Source organism: Homalodisca vitripennis, chromosome 4 (assembly GCF_021130785.1).
Source record: "Homalodisca vitripennis isolate AUS2020 chromosome 4, UT_GWSS_2.1, whole genome shotgun sequence".
NCBI lineage: Eukaryota > Metazoa > Arthropoda > Insecta > Hemiptera > Cicadellidae > Homalodisca > Homalodisca vitripennis.
In genome coordinates, this window is record NC_060210.1 from 41,832,926 (window position 1) to 41,850,145 (window position 17,220).

The 17,220-nt window shown below is 33.1% G+C and overlaps 1 protein-coding gene across 1 annotated transcript in view; it reads right to left on the minus strand.

Annotated features, from left to right (window-relative positions):
• LOC124359200 (glycoprotein 3-alpha-L-fucosyltransferase A-like) overlaps positions 1 to 17,220 on the minus strand; it is a 54,758-nt gene that overhangs the window by 4,539 nt on the left and 32,999 nt on the right. The window contains exons 2-7 of the mRNA XM_046811755.1: positions 12,236 to 12,378; positions 11,135 to 11,350; positions 9,691 to 9,756; positions 8,878 to 9,012; positions 6,020 to 6,183; positions 3,477 to 3,746 (exon numbers count right to left, since the gene is read on the minus strand). Of these exons, the coding sequence (XP_046667711.1) occupies positions 3,477 to 3,746; positions 6,020 to 6,183; positions 8,878 to 9,012; positions 9,691 to 9,756; positions 11,135 to 11,350; positions 12,236 to 12,378 (994 nt within the window). The remainder of the gene's footprint in view (positions 1 to 3,476; positions 3,747 to 6,019; positions 6,184 to 8,877; positions 9,013 to 9,690; positions 9,757 to 11,134; positions 11,351 to 12,235; positions 12,379 to 17,220) is intronic.

Below are 17,220 nucleotides of genomic sequence, written 5' to 3' on the forward strand. Positions count from 1 at the left end.
ATCCAATTATAGAATGTTAATTAATGGTTCTAAAGGAATAAAAATTAATAATATAATTTTCTGTGTAATTATGTAATATTTATTCTCATTAATATTATTATGTAATTGTGTTAGTTTTGATTGGTAAAGGTTGTTACGCCTAGCTGACTGTATAAATCATTCATATAACCCACTATAAATACTTGTTTAAGTTATTAAACATCTTGTGCTTTGTATATTTTAGACTGTGTATTGTATTTTAAACCAAGACATTTTTTCCCAGCATATTGTCCTGTATTACATATTCACTCTTCTATTCAAGCTTCATTACTTTTCCCATTTACCATTGATCAGAAATAAAGTGATATAAAATGTTTTATGTAATAAGCAACTTTACCCGAGCAAAAACTGTGCATTTTAATTACCTATTTAAAAACCCACATGTTCTAAATTATGATCAGATATAACTGCACTCCTATTTAAAGTAAAAAAATATTGTGAATGGTAATGAAAATACTGCAAGTGGAAAATTACTTATTACAATATATACAATACAAGATTATAAAATATGTTGTTTGAATTTAACTTTACATGTAATCTACAGATAAATTAATTTAATAGCATTTATAAATAGTAAAACGTATATGGTAAACAAATATTAATGGAGATAAGGATGTATAAAAGAATATTTCAATGTATTCTACTCTGTTTATATGAGTGTCCATTACCTATCACTTTTCATATAACAGCCCTAACTCAGTAATATATATATATATATATATATATATATATATATATATATATATATATATATATATATATATATATATATGTACAGGGGTGCTGAAAAGTTCCGGGACGGTCTAATAACTTTTGAACTAATTACAATATAAGAACCAAAATTAACATCAAGCTTTTGCTCATATAAAACTATTATTTTATGTATTTCACCATGATATCCTGCTTATGGGGGACGTCCCGCTAGGGGTTGGTGAAAATTCTTAAATAGAAGCATAGGTCGAGTCGTACATCAAATTAAAGCTCTTTTAATTAGAAACATTTTGGCGAAAATCTGACGTAAAACAGTTGATGCATTACAAAATGGCGGACACTCAAAGATTATAAAATACAGAATTTTTCAAATGCAAACATTCTGGTTGTTAGAGAAAACTGAGACACTTAATCTTTTATTTTACTTCTTTTACTTCAAATCACTTACCAAAACAGTTATAACAAATGTTCAAAGTGTTTGCCTTCAGTTTGCTGACAATATCCCAATCGATTGTAGAACGCTGATATCGCATTGTTTATCTGGAAATTCCTTATCAGCAGGTAAGGTTATTACCTTCCTTATCTGGAAGGTAATCAGCAAGAGCAAACAAGACCAAAAAGACACCAATGAAATTGCCAGCTGACAGATACAGTTGTTTTATCAACTCAGTCACTTAGAAGTCTTCAAGCCCTAATTTTGCAAGTAGTTTCAGTAGTGCTAGTTTATTTTGCTATGGCGCTTTCCGAGAGAGAAAGAATAACTTTATTAATGATGCGCGGGTTTGGTGACCGTATTAGATCATGTGATGAGGTAAGGCATCTGTTTAATGAAAATATCTGGTTTCGGCAAGATGGAGCCCCTCCACATTATGGCGTACATGCAAGACATTTTTTAGACAATGTCTTTCCACATAAGTGGATTGGTAGAAGGGGAACAATAGAATGGCCTGCCCGTTCTCCAGATTTGTCCCCTTTAGACTACTTCTTTTGGGGCTACCTCAAAGAAAAAGTGTTTAAAACAAAACCTCAAAATTTGGATGAGTTGAGAAACCGTATTGTAAGAGAAGCTCAGGGTGTTCCTGTCCAAGCTTCAAACAATGCGATATCAGCATTCTACAATCGATTGGGATATTGTCAGCAAACTGAAGGCAAACACTTTGAACATTTGTTATAACTGTTTTGGTAAGTGATTTGAAGTAAAAGAAGTAAAATAAAAGATTAAGTGTCTCAGTTTTCTCTAACAACCAGAATGTTTGCATTTGAAAAATTCTGTATTTTATAATCTTTGAGTAATCATTTTGTAATGCATCAACTGTTTTACGTCAGATTTTCGCCAAAATGTTTCTAATTAAAAGAGCTTTAATTTGATGTACGACTCGACCTATGCTTCTATTTAAGAATTTTCACCAACCCCTAGCGGGACGTCCCCCATAAGTAGGATATCATGGTGAAATACATAAAATAATAGTTTTATATGAGCAAAAGCTTGATGTAAATTTTGGTTCTTATATTGTAATTAGTTCAAAAGTTATTAGACCGTCCCGGGACTTTTCAGCACCCCTGTATATATCTAGTATGGTACATAATGAATTAATTTATCATAACTAGTTCAAGTTAATAGATTTAGCTATTTAAACATAGCAGAATTGGAACACAAAAAGAGTTGGTTTTCAACCACACTTAGTGTAAACTAGTGACATGGAAACCCAAAATCTCTTAATGTTTGGTAAAGAAGTTAATTAAATATTATATGCTTATTTTGCCCATCCTCAAAGGCCTCTAGTAGTACCTTATCAAGTATTATCAGTCAGGGTCAATGGTCCTGATAAAAAGTGCTTTGGTCACAGACAGGATTTGAATCTATGATGTTACATTCAAAGTTCAATGCCTTAGTTACAGTTCAAAAACATTTATTTTCTAAAAAATATTTGTAATAAATTTACTGAATATAAAGGTTTCAAAGCTCTCAATCAAAGTGTGCTGGTTACATTTTCTTTGTTTATTATTTATTTTATGGCAACATCTCTTAACACCTTAGCTACTGATGGATACAGTGTTATTGTACAGTGTAGTGTCCAAAACTAACACTCATTCACTCAATAGCCAAAATGTTCAATATTTGTTAATTTCAAAAATCAAATAATTAATTAAAGTTTGTTGGCTCCACATTCAGTGCTATAAACTAAAGTCCCCTCCTACGTTTTTATTTAAATTTAAATTTTTTACTATAATATTGATTTTTTAGTACTTACGTATGAGATATAACACAAAATACTATAATTACATTATAAGTTGTTGTTTGATATACTTTGCTTGTATGGTTATTTTTTGTATAAGAGGGATCCAACCATGTAATTTTGGTCAAAGCCAGCTTAGCTGAATTCACACAGAGAACGCTTACACAGAACAATAACACATGAACCAATTTTACCATCCTGTTTTATTACCATTAATAACATTTTGAACACTCCTTATAATTACTAGTAATATTTTTATGAAGATCTTTCAAACATTGTATAAAAATAATTCAAACTGCCTGAGATACGTTATTAAAGATTTGTATATTTATTTAGATGCATTTAGAGTTACAAAGCCCAACAATGATAACAATTATTTGAATAGTTTACAGCTCCCAAAATATAAAAAAAATACTTTGCTAAGCTGTAACATAAAAAAATGGACATTTTAATCAGAATAGTTTATTGAGCGTAATTATGAATACTCACTGCAGAGCAACATAGAACATGTTAGGGATAGTGTGATTGCAGAGCCTGTCCTCCAGCACCAGAGTGACCCGGTACTTGTCGGCCAGCAGTTTGAGACAGATCTCGGTGCGACCCTGAGGGCACCGGTCCCCACAAGCCGGATGGTCACCAAACCCATCCACCAGTGTGAAGTGCACCAGCCTATTCACGTATTCGTACGCTCGGCTGCGCTCATCACAAGTCCTTGGAAACCAAGCAGCCGCAGCCAGAGTCTTCTGGCCCACCAGGTTCCTGTAACAGAGTAGACAATTAATCCTACTTTACATTCAGAAACTACTAAAATCAGTTTGATGTAATGTGAAACTAAAAAGCACTTAGATAGCTATAGGATGCTGTGAAACAGAAAGTAAAGCACCAAGCTAAGCAAAACCTCCACTTGCACAAGTACAAAATGTATTTTAATAACTGCCTTCATTTGTCTGTAAATGTTTGCTCACTATATTAGCATTTATAACTTTATATATAAACATTTTATTATAATTTTCTCTTATTATGTGTTTAGAAATAATTTAAAACTCTAAAGATTACCTACAATAATTGATTTCTAAAAGCTTCAACAGAGAATCATAAATAATATATTTACATAAATTTGATAAGTTGAAATAAAAATACAATGTCAATTTGTTGTACATAGTAAATAAAATGCTTGATGATGCAGCTTTTCTTCTTCTAAAACTGGACACCAAGATTGGCTCTCGAAAATACATCTTTAATGAACTATACTACTAAGAACTTTAAATTTAAGTAATAAGCAATTTTTATTTATTAAAAAAAAAAGATCTATGACTGATATTTTATGTATTAAATGCCATTTTTCATAAAAGAATAATTAGGTAGGTAGGTAATTTGTGATGCTATATTCATGGTAATTATTTATTAGCTTTAATTTATTTATAGAGAACAAATTATAAATAAACTAATTAGAATGTATAATACATTTAAACAATGTGGAAGAGAGAATACAAAATACAAGTAAAGATTTTGTAAGGTCTGATTGTAAATTATTCTATCAGTAAAACAATAAATAAATGTATGTCTGTATAAAAAACATCTTTCCTAATACAGATTAAAAAAAGGCTTTTCAAAAAGTTCTAACTCCAAAATCCAAACTCCCTTTGCATTAACCTTCTTAAAGGGTAAGTACTAATGAAGGTTTTCCTGCATTTACTATTAAAGATATATCTGATATCATCAATCAGTGTTTGTTTAGATGGATTTTATAACAATAGGGTTTCCTTCTATCTGGAAGACTTTAGATGAGAAGCTAATTCCAACACAACCTAAGAGCCACTGGAACATTTTGTATTGTTAGATAAATTTCTATTGAAGATGTTAAAAATAGATTTTGAATCTACAAACTATATACACCCATAAACCTTTTCAAATATGGCCTATATTACTTAAGCTATTAATGACAATGTACTAGTTGTAAATTGGCAATATATTGAAAGAGCTTGTAAATTTCTGAGGCAGTGAATGTTGTGACTGCAGCGTTTACTACAGCACACGCCCAATTCCAATTATATCAATATCTAGAAAAGCTACAAAGCCAGGTCTGATGGTTCAACAAAATTTTGGCGGTTCGATCCCTTTGGTTATGCCCCAGAAAAATAGTGATATATTCTCCATAAATTATTTCCAAGTTAGTCACTAACCAACTTTCTTATTTTCTCCAGTGCTTAGCTCATAGTACCCATCTTCCAGAAATTTGAATACTTCTTTCCACAAATTCCTCTCTAATTATTATCCTCATTCGTATAATCTAACAGACACGTACCTACAACAAACAAAACTACATCGTATTTAAACTAAGTAATTTTGTTAGTCTTCACCTTGTGTAACGAAGCACTTTGTGGAATTAACAGGGGCCAGTACTGAACTGTGACTTGCACAGTAACAGCCACGTTACAGAAACTGTAGCTCGACAGCATGTTCCATCATGTCGCTAGTAACACAGGTGTAAACACGACAATGCCTTGCCAGTGCTGTTGATGTTTGCTAGCTGACATTTCTAAAATAGCCCCAGTGCTATTCCAAAATATATACATAAAGAAGGATGGGTTTCTGTGAGTGTTGGCACAATTGATAAACTGGGGATCGATTTTTCATTCATCCGTCTGTTGCTGTGTGTGCCGGAATTTATTCTTTTTTATGGGATTGGAGACAATAAGTAAGATCAAGAAAAAGTACACAATATAGGATTTTGCTGTAGCCTACTTTTAGATTTTCAGTTGATATTCCTGAACATGTAACTAACGTTGTTTAAAACCTTTTTTATTTTCTATCTGAATAACACAGGAGATACTAGTAGTTCTTCAAATATCACATTTCATTTTGTTATACATAAGGTTTGCAAATGTTGATGCATATATATTTAACAACTTGAATGTGCCAGACGCACTAGGCCTCAGGTTCAGTACAACTCAATATAACTCCAGTATAGAGCCACTGCAGTAAAGGTGTTCAATAATCACTTTTGGACAGTAAGTTTCTATTCTACTCACATGGGAGGGTCCTGATGTTTCCACAAGGGGTTGTAATATAACCAGACCCCATGGGGAAACATGGGGATATCTGCATCCAACCGTGGGGTGGCCGTCCAGTTGAACACATCTCTGGGGTGGACATACGCTTCCCCTGGCATTGTTAGGCTGTTGAATATCCACACCTGAACATAAACATTTAGTAATGACTAAATAATGAGATTGACAAAATAGGGCATAAGCAAAGATTAAATTTGTTCACCATCAAGATATTACATCATATTTCCCTAATCCTTCAACACACTGTCCACCAGTGGAAATGCAAAGGCTACTGTAGTACAGTTTGAGGACTTTAGCTGTGCGCGTGACCTTGAGTGTATGGTGATTGGCGGGAGGGGTGGCGGGGTAGCATTATGCGCTGCGTCCCGAAAACATGTTCTGTGACTCATGGGTAAAACCCTCCTTTCAGGAATCGTATTGGCCCAAATAACTCATCACACTCGCTAAAATCAGTCTGGTTTGTAAAAGTGCTGATTTTGGTGGAATTAAATAATAAGAGAAAACCAAATAATAGCAATAATGGGACTTATCCTTGTTTTTCAGTTATTATAGTGTTGTTTAACGTGTTTTTGAAAATAACGTATTTGTCAATTTTATCTGCAAATCAAAATCGTGAGTTTAAAGTCGTTAAAGAGATTGCTGCACCTTCATCTCAGCAGCTAGCACGTAAACGCAACCCGCCACACAGATAGCGTTTATTTGTTGAGAGGGTAGTATCTGGGCCCTAAAGCACAGCTAAATTCCTCCAACTGTACTGTGGAGAAAGAGGTATAGCCCTCATCCTTGGCTGTGTCTGCAACACGCACCATACCTACTGGGGCAGCATCAATATTAACGCTAGAAGTGAGGAGCTCCTACAATTTATTTTCAGTAATGATATTACTCAAGAAATAGAGGGTGTAATCCCACTTGTATTATTAGAGTAAGACAAAAGGTTTTGGATATTATCTTCTAAAAAGGCTTTAAAAGCGTTAACATAGCAAGGTTGCATGTGTCACAGGAAGCCTCACTTTTGGTCCATTATCTCATTAGGTCCGACATAGAGGCAGTAGTAGAGACGAATGTGACCCACAAGGTTACAAAATTCACCAACTGGAGGGAATACATAGCAGAAGAGTCGGAGGAAATAGAACCCTATCAGAATAATGAATTTGAATTAGAAAAGTGGGCTAAATTGGTAGAGAAAGCCATCATAAAGGCCTATGAGAAAATCTGCCCCCTCAGAAACAATAGGCTAAAGAAAGATGTACCTTGATGGACAAGGAGGCTAGAAACGCTTAAAAACAAAACTAGAAAACTTCTTAAATGGGCAAAAAGGACAGATGACAGGTTCCTATACCAAAACACCAAAGGTCTGAGATTCTGTGGGTGTAAAAATAAGTAAAGGGGCACAAGGGTCTTTTTAGGACTACGTTTGGAGGCAACCGTCTCTTTTCTGCAAGACAAGAAAAAAATGTTACATTTCAATAAGTCAAATTTTTCTAATAGTATTTCAAGAAAGGTATCAAAGACCACAACAACACAAACAACAATTCAATTCAATTCTTATTTAGTAATTGAATTCAACAGAATGAGAGAAAAAATTAGCTGTCTTCATATACACAAACTTTTACTCAAATACTTTTGGGGAAAAATGCAGGTTAAATCTCTAAAAAAAGAGTTTTGTTGATAACAAGCAAATATTCCTCCTATTGAGTTATTGGCATCGTATTCCCTCTCAGTTTTGTAAAAAAGAAATCATCTTGGACATTGTTAAATGACAAACATATTTCAAACAAAGCAACAATGATGGACGAAGTACTGTACATTTGCCATTTCTGTACATTTTGGAAACAACTGTGTTTTGTATGTATACATGCCATAACCAGAGGGCGAGACATACACATGCATGAGACACGAAGCAGAGAGAATGATCAAACTGGTAGGTACAGAATAGTCGTTTATGAACACTTGCCTTCGCAGACAGGCGTTAATTTCCTCAACAGACTGCCTAACTCAATAAAAAATTCCCCAACGCACAAGGTATTACACCTTTTGGCGTCACTACAATTTTAAAATGCAGGTGAGTTTTGGCATTCGACTGGGGACCCCAATTGGAATGAATTACTCTGTTGTTTAAAGTAGGTTACATTGGTGAAGAGTGAAAGGAATGTGATTGTTGAATGAACTGTATGTTTAATGAGAAATGGTATGCATGTTAAAAATTGTAGAATTACAAAAAATGACATTTGCTATGAAATTGTGAAATAATTGACTTCACAATAAAAATGACTTGTTACCCAATAATCTTGGTATTGTATAGTTCACGGTATGTACCTCAGCGGATCGCTGTTTACTCATATTTATAGCAACCTCTAATGATTTTAGAGATCCATATTTTCTTATTTTATGGTTATTATGAACCTTACTTTTGAAAAGATACTTTAAAAACCAATGTGGCCAAATCTTGGCTTTTAATTTTTTTTAGGCTCATACTGCTACTGATTTACTAAAAAGAACTGGAAGTGCTAGCTTAAGTCTTCAACCTAAAACTTTCAAATTAATATTTTAAAGAACTCAAACTGTTCTCTAAGTCTTAGGAATTTAAGATATGGCTCATCGTAACAAATGCAGTTCTATGAGGTACTCTTTTGTGCTGTGTGCGAGTGCCCTTGAAAGGTTTCGCTAAAGAATCTGTAGCTGTAAATATGAGTACAACAAAATAACAAAAAAATGTGAAACATCCTACTTATTGCAGATTATTAATATATTTTTCATATGCAATCATTTTCTTACTTTAGTTTATCACAGTGTTTAAATATAATTGGTTAAGTAGTCACCTGTGAATTAGGTCTTTCTTCATGAGGAAAGTCACTCAACAGTTTGGCAGGTCCTCTGAAGACAACAGCACTGGCCTTGTTGAATGATTTGCGTGAGTTGGTAAACACACATGACTTGACAGGACACTGCTGCGTCTGCACATGGATCAAACATAATTTAATAGTCGATAAATAGTAAGATAGGTAAAAGTTGTAGCTTTATATTCTGCATACTTGAAACAACTATAATATACTCGTTTTATAATAAATCAAAATTACATAAAAGCTAGAATAAAGTAAATAGTTTACAATTAGTATAGTGCTTTTATTCACTATTGATGAAATTTAATAGTATTAAAGATTGAAAACTGTAAAAATTATGACAAAAACAGTTTAGGAATACATACACTCCATTAATTTTAAAACTAGGGTCATAATAATTACAACAAGAATGTAACCAGTAATAAATTTTTGGGGAGTCCAACCAACTGATATTTTTCCTTAGTGGACAGAGAGTAAGGCCCCATTTTGTTTCTTAAAAAATTCTGGACCCGTTTCTTTGTTGAGAATGATCTTTCAGCAGTAAATGCCAGTAATACTGAATTATTTACATAATAATAATCGTTTACTAAAAAGGTTATTAAAAAAATTAAATATTTGAGGGAGGTCTGGACCCCTTGGACTCTCTCACTGGCTACGACCTTGAACTACAACAATATACAAAAGCACATTTTCCCAAATAAGTAAAAACTTACTCTAAAACTTAGTTCTGATACACAGTAGTTAAACTGAAGGATTTAATCTAAAATCAAAGTGTGAGAAAAGCTAAAATACCTTATAATCAACAGTTTCCCTCGGAGACCAGTCTGACCAGAAAAGAACGATTTTGGTGTCTCCATTCTATAAAAATACAGTATTGTGAATTATAATACAAAACTAGCAGTGTATGATATTTAAATAACACATTCACTACGATTGTACTCATATATATCCTGACTTACTCGTACTGTAATGATATGATTTAATGTAGAACGCAGTATGGCCTCAGTTAATGTGTTATACTGTTGTACACAGGAGGGATGTATACAGAATAGACAACAGTTTTGTGGAACAACACGTTTTCATATACGCTCAATCTATTCCAAGGGTACTGTAGTTTAAATGCTTTACTTTTAAATACTGTAATTTATGCAGTAGCTTTAGTAGACATTAATCTGTGTTTCCGTAAGGATTAGTCTAAATTACAAACATAAGTAAGCATAGTCATGATCAGAAAAAAAATATCTTAAATCAAGAATTTTTAAAACATGCTAAGCAAAAGAAATTGGTACCAGATAAAATGTGCTTCCCCTGTTATGGGCCAATGAGAGGGCTCTACAAACAGAAGAGACCAAAAAGGTTTGAGGAAAGATATGGACAGGACAGCTGATGGTATAAGTAAGTTCTTTGTCTAATTAGATGATGACAAAGAATCTTTTTTTTATCTGATTAACTATTGAACAAGTCCTTCTTCTTGGACTAGTGGATATAGTCACAGCTCTCTAACTAAGAGGTCACAGGTTCAAATCCTGAGGAGGTCCCAAACAAGCCAGAATAGCCAAGGACTAAGGTTTAAAAGAGATAAAAAACTATTGAACAAATTTCAATAAAAATGTATAATATGTGTAATAATAAATAAATAATATATAATATATATTTAAGTTATAAGTATGCAATAGATACTTAAGTTTGGGTTTCATACCATAAACATAAGGTAGTTTATAAGTCAGATTTAAAACAAACTTAAACTTAAATTAGCACATTAAATTAAAGTAGTTGCTGAATTTCAATCAGATTTTATTAATGTGAATCAACAGACCAAAAAAAGAGCAAGCAAAATATTTGAATAAAATTAATATTTGATTAAAAATGAATTGAAGTAAAAATCTTGAGTTTTCACTAATTAACAACATAAAAGTGGATTGCTGTTTGTTTATTTTATGAATTCAGGAGCATTTGGTTTCTACTTTATTTTAACAATTAATAATAACACAAATTATAAAGTAAACGAGTACCAGTTGTTACAATGGCAATAATCGGTGTTGTTAGAGTATAGAAATGTTATTGTACACAGCACAATTTATGATAAAATTGGTGGTTTATTCCAACATCAGATGGATGTTGAAAATACTTTTTTGATAACATTACATCTTTTGTACTTCATTCACACCTTCCAAAATATCAATGAATATTTATAGAGAATAAAATGAAGTCTAAGTAAAAACAATAATGAACTTACCCCTTTTGGTAAAAACATGAGTTGGTTGAGCAGCCTCTGGAAGGGATCATGAGGTATCTGGTGGTGCCAGAGTGCCACCTGGTTGTCGTGTGGTGTTGTGGTAGGTTGGATAGGACCATCCATGTACCAGGGCAGTAACTCCCGCTGATAGGGTTGCATGGTCCTCACTTGTGTCACATTGTGTACCACCGGTGACTGACTACCAGACTGTCCAAACTGTTTGAAACAATGCACATGTCTTATTAATTGATTGTTTCTTCTTATTTAAATCTTTTATTATACAGGGTGAAAAAGTCCTGCACGGACTTCATAATTCCCGGACGATTACAGGTAAAGCAATAAAACTTGGTACATTATTTCTGCACGTATAAATTTACTTTTTGAAGTAACTACCACTTTTTGTCATGTCGGGGGGATGGCCTGCAAGGAGTCAGAGGGAAATCTTAAATTAGAGCATAAATCAAGTAGTACATCAAATTAAAGGTCTTTATTAATAGAGTGCAATGCTGCAAATCTGACTTGAAAAAGTTCACTCTTTAAAAAGGTACGCTGGTTTAAAGTTTAAAACATTTACAATGTAGGCCCTTCAATGATGCTTGGCCAAATATTGTGGATGGATGTATCATCATAGAACTCATTCTTGTCTTTGTAGAAACTGGGTTTCAGGCTGGCAAATTCTACAGATGAAATTGGTCTCAAGATATCTTGCAGATAGGAGAAACAGAAATTGGTAGACCTCAAGAGATAATGAAATAAGATACTATGTATAGTTGGAAATAGAGACCAAACTAACTGTGTAGTACAAGAACAAGAAAAAAGGAATTAAATGATAAAGTTTTACCTAAAAGAAAAAACAGCAATTAATGTTGTATCATTTTAGACCCAATATTAATTGTATTTACAGCTACATAGAACATATTATTCAACTTTAAATTTAAATAACATCTCTTTACCTTCATTCTGAGTTCATATGATTTTATCCTTCCAAAATGGAAACCCTACAATAATTTATTACCTATTAATCTTTGGTATGAAATAAAAATGACATTCTTTTTAAGATATTTCTTTTATTACACACTCTTATACATAAAAGATACTCACAAAGTAAAAATAGAGAGCTGCAAAAATGACGGCCCAGACTGCTGCAACGGTGCAGGTTGTAACACAGATGATCAGGTTCCGGGGATTGACAATGGACTTGCGACGGTCCATAATGTCCACATCCCGGCGCACTTCTCTATACCCTGCAACCATATTGCATAGTTACACAGATGTTCAGGTTCTAGTGATTGATGATGGACCAGTGACGGTCCATAACATTATCACATCCCGAAGCACTTCTATTCCCTTCAATCATATCACATAGTTACATAGATGTTCAGGTCCCAGTGATTGATGATGGACCAGTGATGGTCCATAATATCATCACATCCCGGCGCACTTCTCTATACCCTGCAACCATATTGCATAGTTACACATATAATCAGATTCCAGGGATTGACAATGGACTAATAACTATCCATAATATCATCACATCTCATTTAATGAATGTATGTCAGCTCCTCAGTTATAAATTATTTGAAAACATGCCTTTCATTTTAAGTACAATTCCATACAATTAGGTTTTGAGTAAAATCAACAAAAGGAATAAAGAGCGAGTCCAAAAACTGCTATGGGTGTATAAAACTCCACCACATGATTATTAGGAGGAGATGAAGAAGCAATGTCACTACTGTAAGTAAAAGTCCTACCTTGTGTACTGCACCAATTATTTGTTGGTTTTCACCAAAGAAAATGAATTTTTATTGGATACAAGTATTGAAGTAAAATCTTATTTAACCAGGCGAAGTCAGGAAGCCCTCTATAACACTGAACCTGGGGACCAGCGAACGAAATAAAGGTGACTTCCGAACCACCACTAATGGCCGGGCAGGAGCACTGCTTGCAAAGACAGGATCGCTCAGCGGTTATCCATCCAAGCAGTAGCCACGCTCAACGTTGCTTGATTTGGTTATCTCAGAGATAACCGCCGCGCAGTACCCGTTACACTGCGCCATTGGCAGTCATTTGTGGGCTGGTGAATTAAATTAAAACTTTGAAAGATAATTCTTTTAGTCTATAACATATTTTTATAATTAAGAGATATTGAATTGGTACAGTTTAATTTAAAACAATAAAGTCCATGAAAATGTTCAAACTTCAATATCTCTAATAACTGAATATTTTGTAAAAAATTCGTTTATTTTTACGCTTAAATAAAATATTAAGTTTTCGTGACTCGAGAAATATCTATAGAAAACTGAAGTAGGCTAAGACTCGCGTTCGTTTAAAAATTGTGTATACCTACCATTTGCACTGATGGTCACAATTTTAATTACAAGTTTATGGTCAGTTTATATTGTTTTTGTTACAAGCAAACTCTTCCAAACCGCCTGGCCTTTGCGCTACGTGGCTGATAATTTGCTTAGATAACAAAATTTATCGCTTTGTTTTTTAAGCACGCGATTTTTTTATACATAGAATAAATAAGATCACTATAAGAGCCAATATGTACAAGTAACAAGACACGTTTGTTAGTATTGTTATACAGTTGACATCCAATAGCATTAGGTCTACTATTTATTTTCCCTCCCCCCTTTATATCAAATGTTATAATACTTTATTACAATTCATTACTTTTCAATTCAATTCAATTTATAAATATGCGGTAAGTGTTAACTTTGAAATAAAACTTATTTTACTAATAATAGATGCCAATAATAGAAATAATGCCATGAGCTTTGAGACAGAGCAAAAACGTATAGCTTCTAAACTGTTGACACAGAATATATTCGGTCCTCTAAGAAACACAGAGGGTTGGAGGGTATAACAGAGGGGTTGGGAAGAACAGTGATCATGATCGCACATTGACACTGCCCCTTCCGCAGCCCCTAGCGTCGCGTCGGTCCGTAGGCCTTCAGTTGGATACGATATGTTTTAACTAGGAGGGATCCCTGCGATCCGCGTAGTCCACTTATTATCATGAACATTTACAATATTGCTTTTTTATTTTATTTACCGACTACCTGTTACCCATGGTTTCACACGCAATTTCCTGCTGTATAACGGGGACGTCATTGGAATATCCTTTTTAATAGCACAGTAAGCACTCCTGAGATAGTAATAATCATTGTAATCGGTAGATATTCTCATATGTTGATCCATTTTAAAATAATTTAATTTTAATTAAAGGATATTAATTGTTCTCGACCCTACATTCGAAGCGTGAAACAGTATTAATTATCGACTTTCCCTGCACCATTCCATGATGTTTTATTCCAAAACCGGACTCAGCAGCTTTTGTAATGAGAGCACTTATGATGTTATATAATGAAGCCGTGTGATCATTTTGAATCGGGGGTTTTGTTAATATGATTAGTGTACACAATCACATAATTAGGTTGTGCATGACAGAAGCACATACTGTACATCCAAACTATCCCGTATGGTATAGTATACTGGTGTCTCAAAAGCCCCCCCCCCATTAACTTTTTTATAAATAGAGATGGAGTGATTTACTTTAGGGGTTGTTTATATGACCAACCGAGGAAAATTTTGACGCATGAAAATTTTTGACTCCCCTCCACCCAAATGGGGTATTTTGGGGGTAAGTCAAAATTTTAAAATAGAAACCCCTAGCCAGTGACACCTCATTTTAAAGGTACCTATTATAAAAAGAAGAATAATGGTGCAAACTAGAGGTCTCTAATGTAACTATCAATTTTTGTGGCAAATTAAAGTTTAGATTTTGTTGTTAAACCCCCACAGTTTAAATTAGATTTAAAGTCATTGTAAGGCAGACAAAACATTCACTCACTGGTTATTTAGAGAACTTAGGACACACAATCATAAAACCAATTATTACAGGAATCAACAACCATGATTAACATAGCATTTATTTGTCTGACTGAAGCCCATTAGGAAGTCCTGGGAATACCAATAGCTGGTTTTGCCATGTCATCTCTTATTGTTTACCAGTTAGTATGTGATACATTCAGTCCAGTTATTGTGTCAAAGTGGTCTTAATCACTTAAATTTCTTTGGTGAATTGTTTTGTGATATCATTTGCAATGGTCACAAGCTCGTTGTGCTAGCTTATTCTTTCAAATTACCTCCTAGGTACGGACGGAACGTGGAGACATGTTAGTGGCCAGTCCTCCTTCAGTTACTCTAAATACTTCGGGGCACATTGTCGAAGAACCCCCAACATCAAGTATTTTATGTCATACACGTATTTCACATTTTTTTCAGTTCACCGAGTTTTATATGCAGGATACAAAAAATTTGATGTTTGATTTCGTCAAGCGCGTCATTACCTATATATACAACAATACTATTTATCGTAACTACCGTTTGCAGGGCCTCTGGAAACGTTTGAAATTTTCCATTTCTGTGAAAGCTTCCAAATCTATTTAAACAGGGTGAGTTTAAACGCGACCTACCCTTACTTGTCCCCACATTTCTTCAGATATCGGCTCCAGACTGTCTCTGATAATTGTTGAGAAGCAAGTACGACATTTTGAACGAAGAATGTGTAATGGTATTCAAAACAGATTACGACATAGTGTTTAGTACAAAACATGATGAAACCATGAAAGGACCTTACGTTAAAAAATATATAATTACAATATGGCGATCCAAGATGGCGGCCGAAAATATAAACTTAATATAAAATATATAGAGACATAAAAAAGTTAATTTCTTAAAAATAGACTATAAAACATGTATCTGTGTAAACTTCTTCAGTTAAATATGAATTGATAAATATGAAATTTACAATACAGGGTTTTCCATAAGTAGATGATCACACATTGAGAGATGATCAAGGGGGTCATTTTCAACGAGAAATCCTCATATGCAGTTATCAAATTGTTGATAGCTTCATAGTTATTCAGATTTTTGCGATTTTTACCAGAATTACGTTTTGATGACATAAAAACTTTTTCTAATCATAAATAATGCTTATAGACCTACCTTTCACGCTATTATGTTTTGTGAAATTACAGTAAACAATCTTAAAGAATACGGTAATACTTAAAAATGTTTTAACATATTTTAACACAAACCTACTTTAAATCGGCATAGCTTTATCAGTTTTAACATATACCTTCCACATGTAAATGAATAGCATATTATAAAGGGCTATTTAATACAGTGACCCATGATCATAAAAACTTCCTTCTAAAAAAATGAAAAACGGAAATAAAATATAAAACTTTATGAAACTTTAGAATAAAGGACTGTTCAATTTAAAAATTAAGAACATGAGCCTACATATCAGATTTCTCATTATGAAAACAAAAGCTTGTAGATCATGTAAACCTTCCATGGATTAAGTCGATATGGCTTTTATAGGAATGTGAGGTAGGGTATGTAGGCATATTGAGGAGACTAGGACAATAATTTAAAAGATCCTATCACAGTCATCAGATTTTATAATTATGAAAATATTATATAATTATATAATTTCTATGAAAATCCGTTCATAGTTCAGATACACTTTAAATATGGTTGTGTTTTTATTTATATTAAAACAAGTATTTTTATTGATAGGCCTAGTAAACTGGCCCCGTAAAAAAAGTCATCGTGACATGTTGAAAGAAAATTTGTTTTCTTTTCTTGGATATCCGCTTTATTTATATAAAAATAAAAATCTTCGTTAGCAATTCAATTTATTACTACTAATTATTTTGTTTGTTAAAATGTTTAAAAACAATTAGATTTTAGTGGTGTTTTTTTTAACATTAATTTAAATAATAGTGAAGATTTTAAAATTAACGAAACGTTGCAAATGTTATTAATTTTTTGTTGCAATGTATAAAAATAGCTTCAAATATTATTGTACTTATGAGAATTGTATAGCGTATTTATACAAACAATAAACATATGACAGGTATTAGTTTTGTTTATAATTATATAACGTAAAACATGAAGACTTCTAAACGAAATTCTCGTGAAGGTTACAAAAATCTAGAGCACTATATATGTATATAGGTGCATATTTCCAACTTTCGAAATTTTTCTTTGTAAAAGAATCTAATATGGAT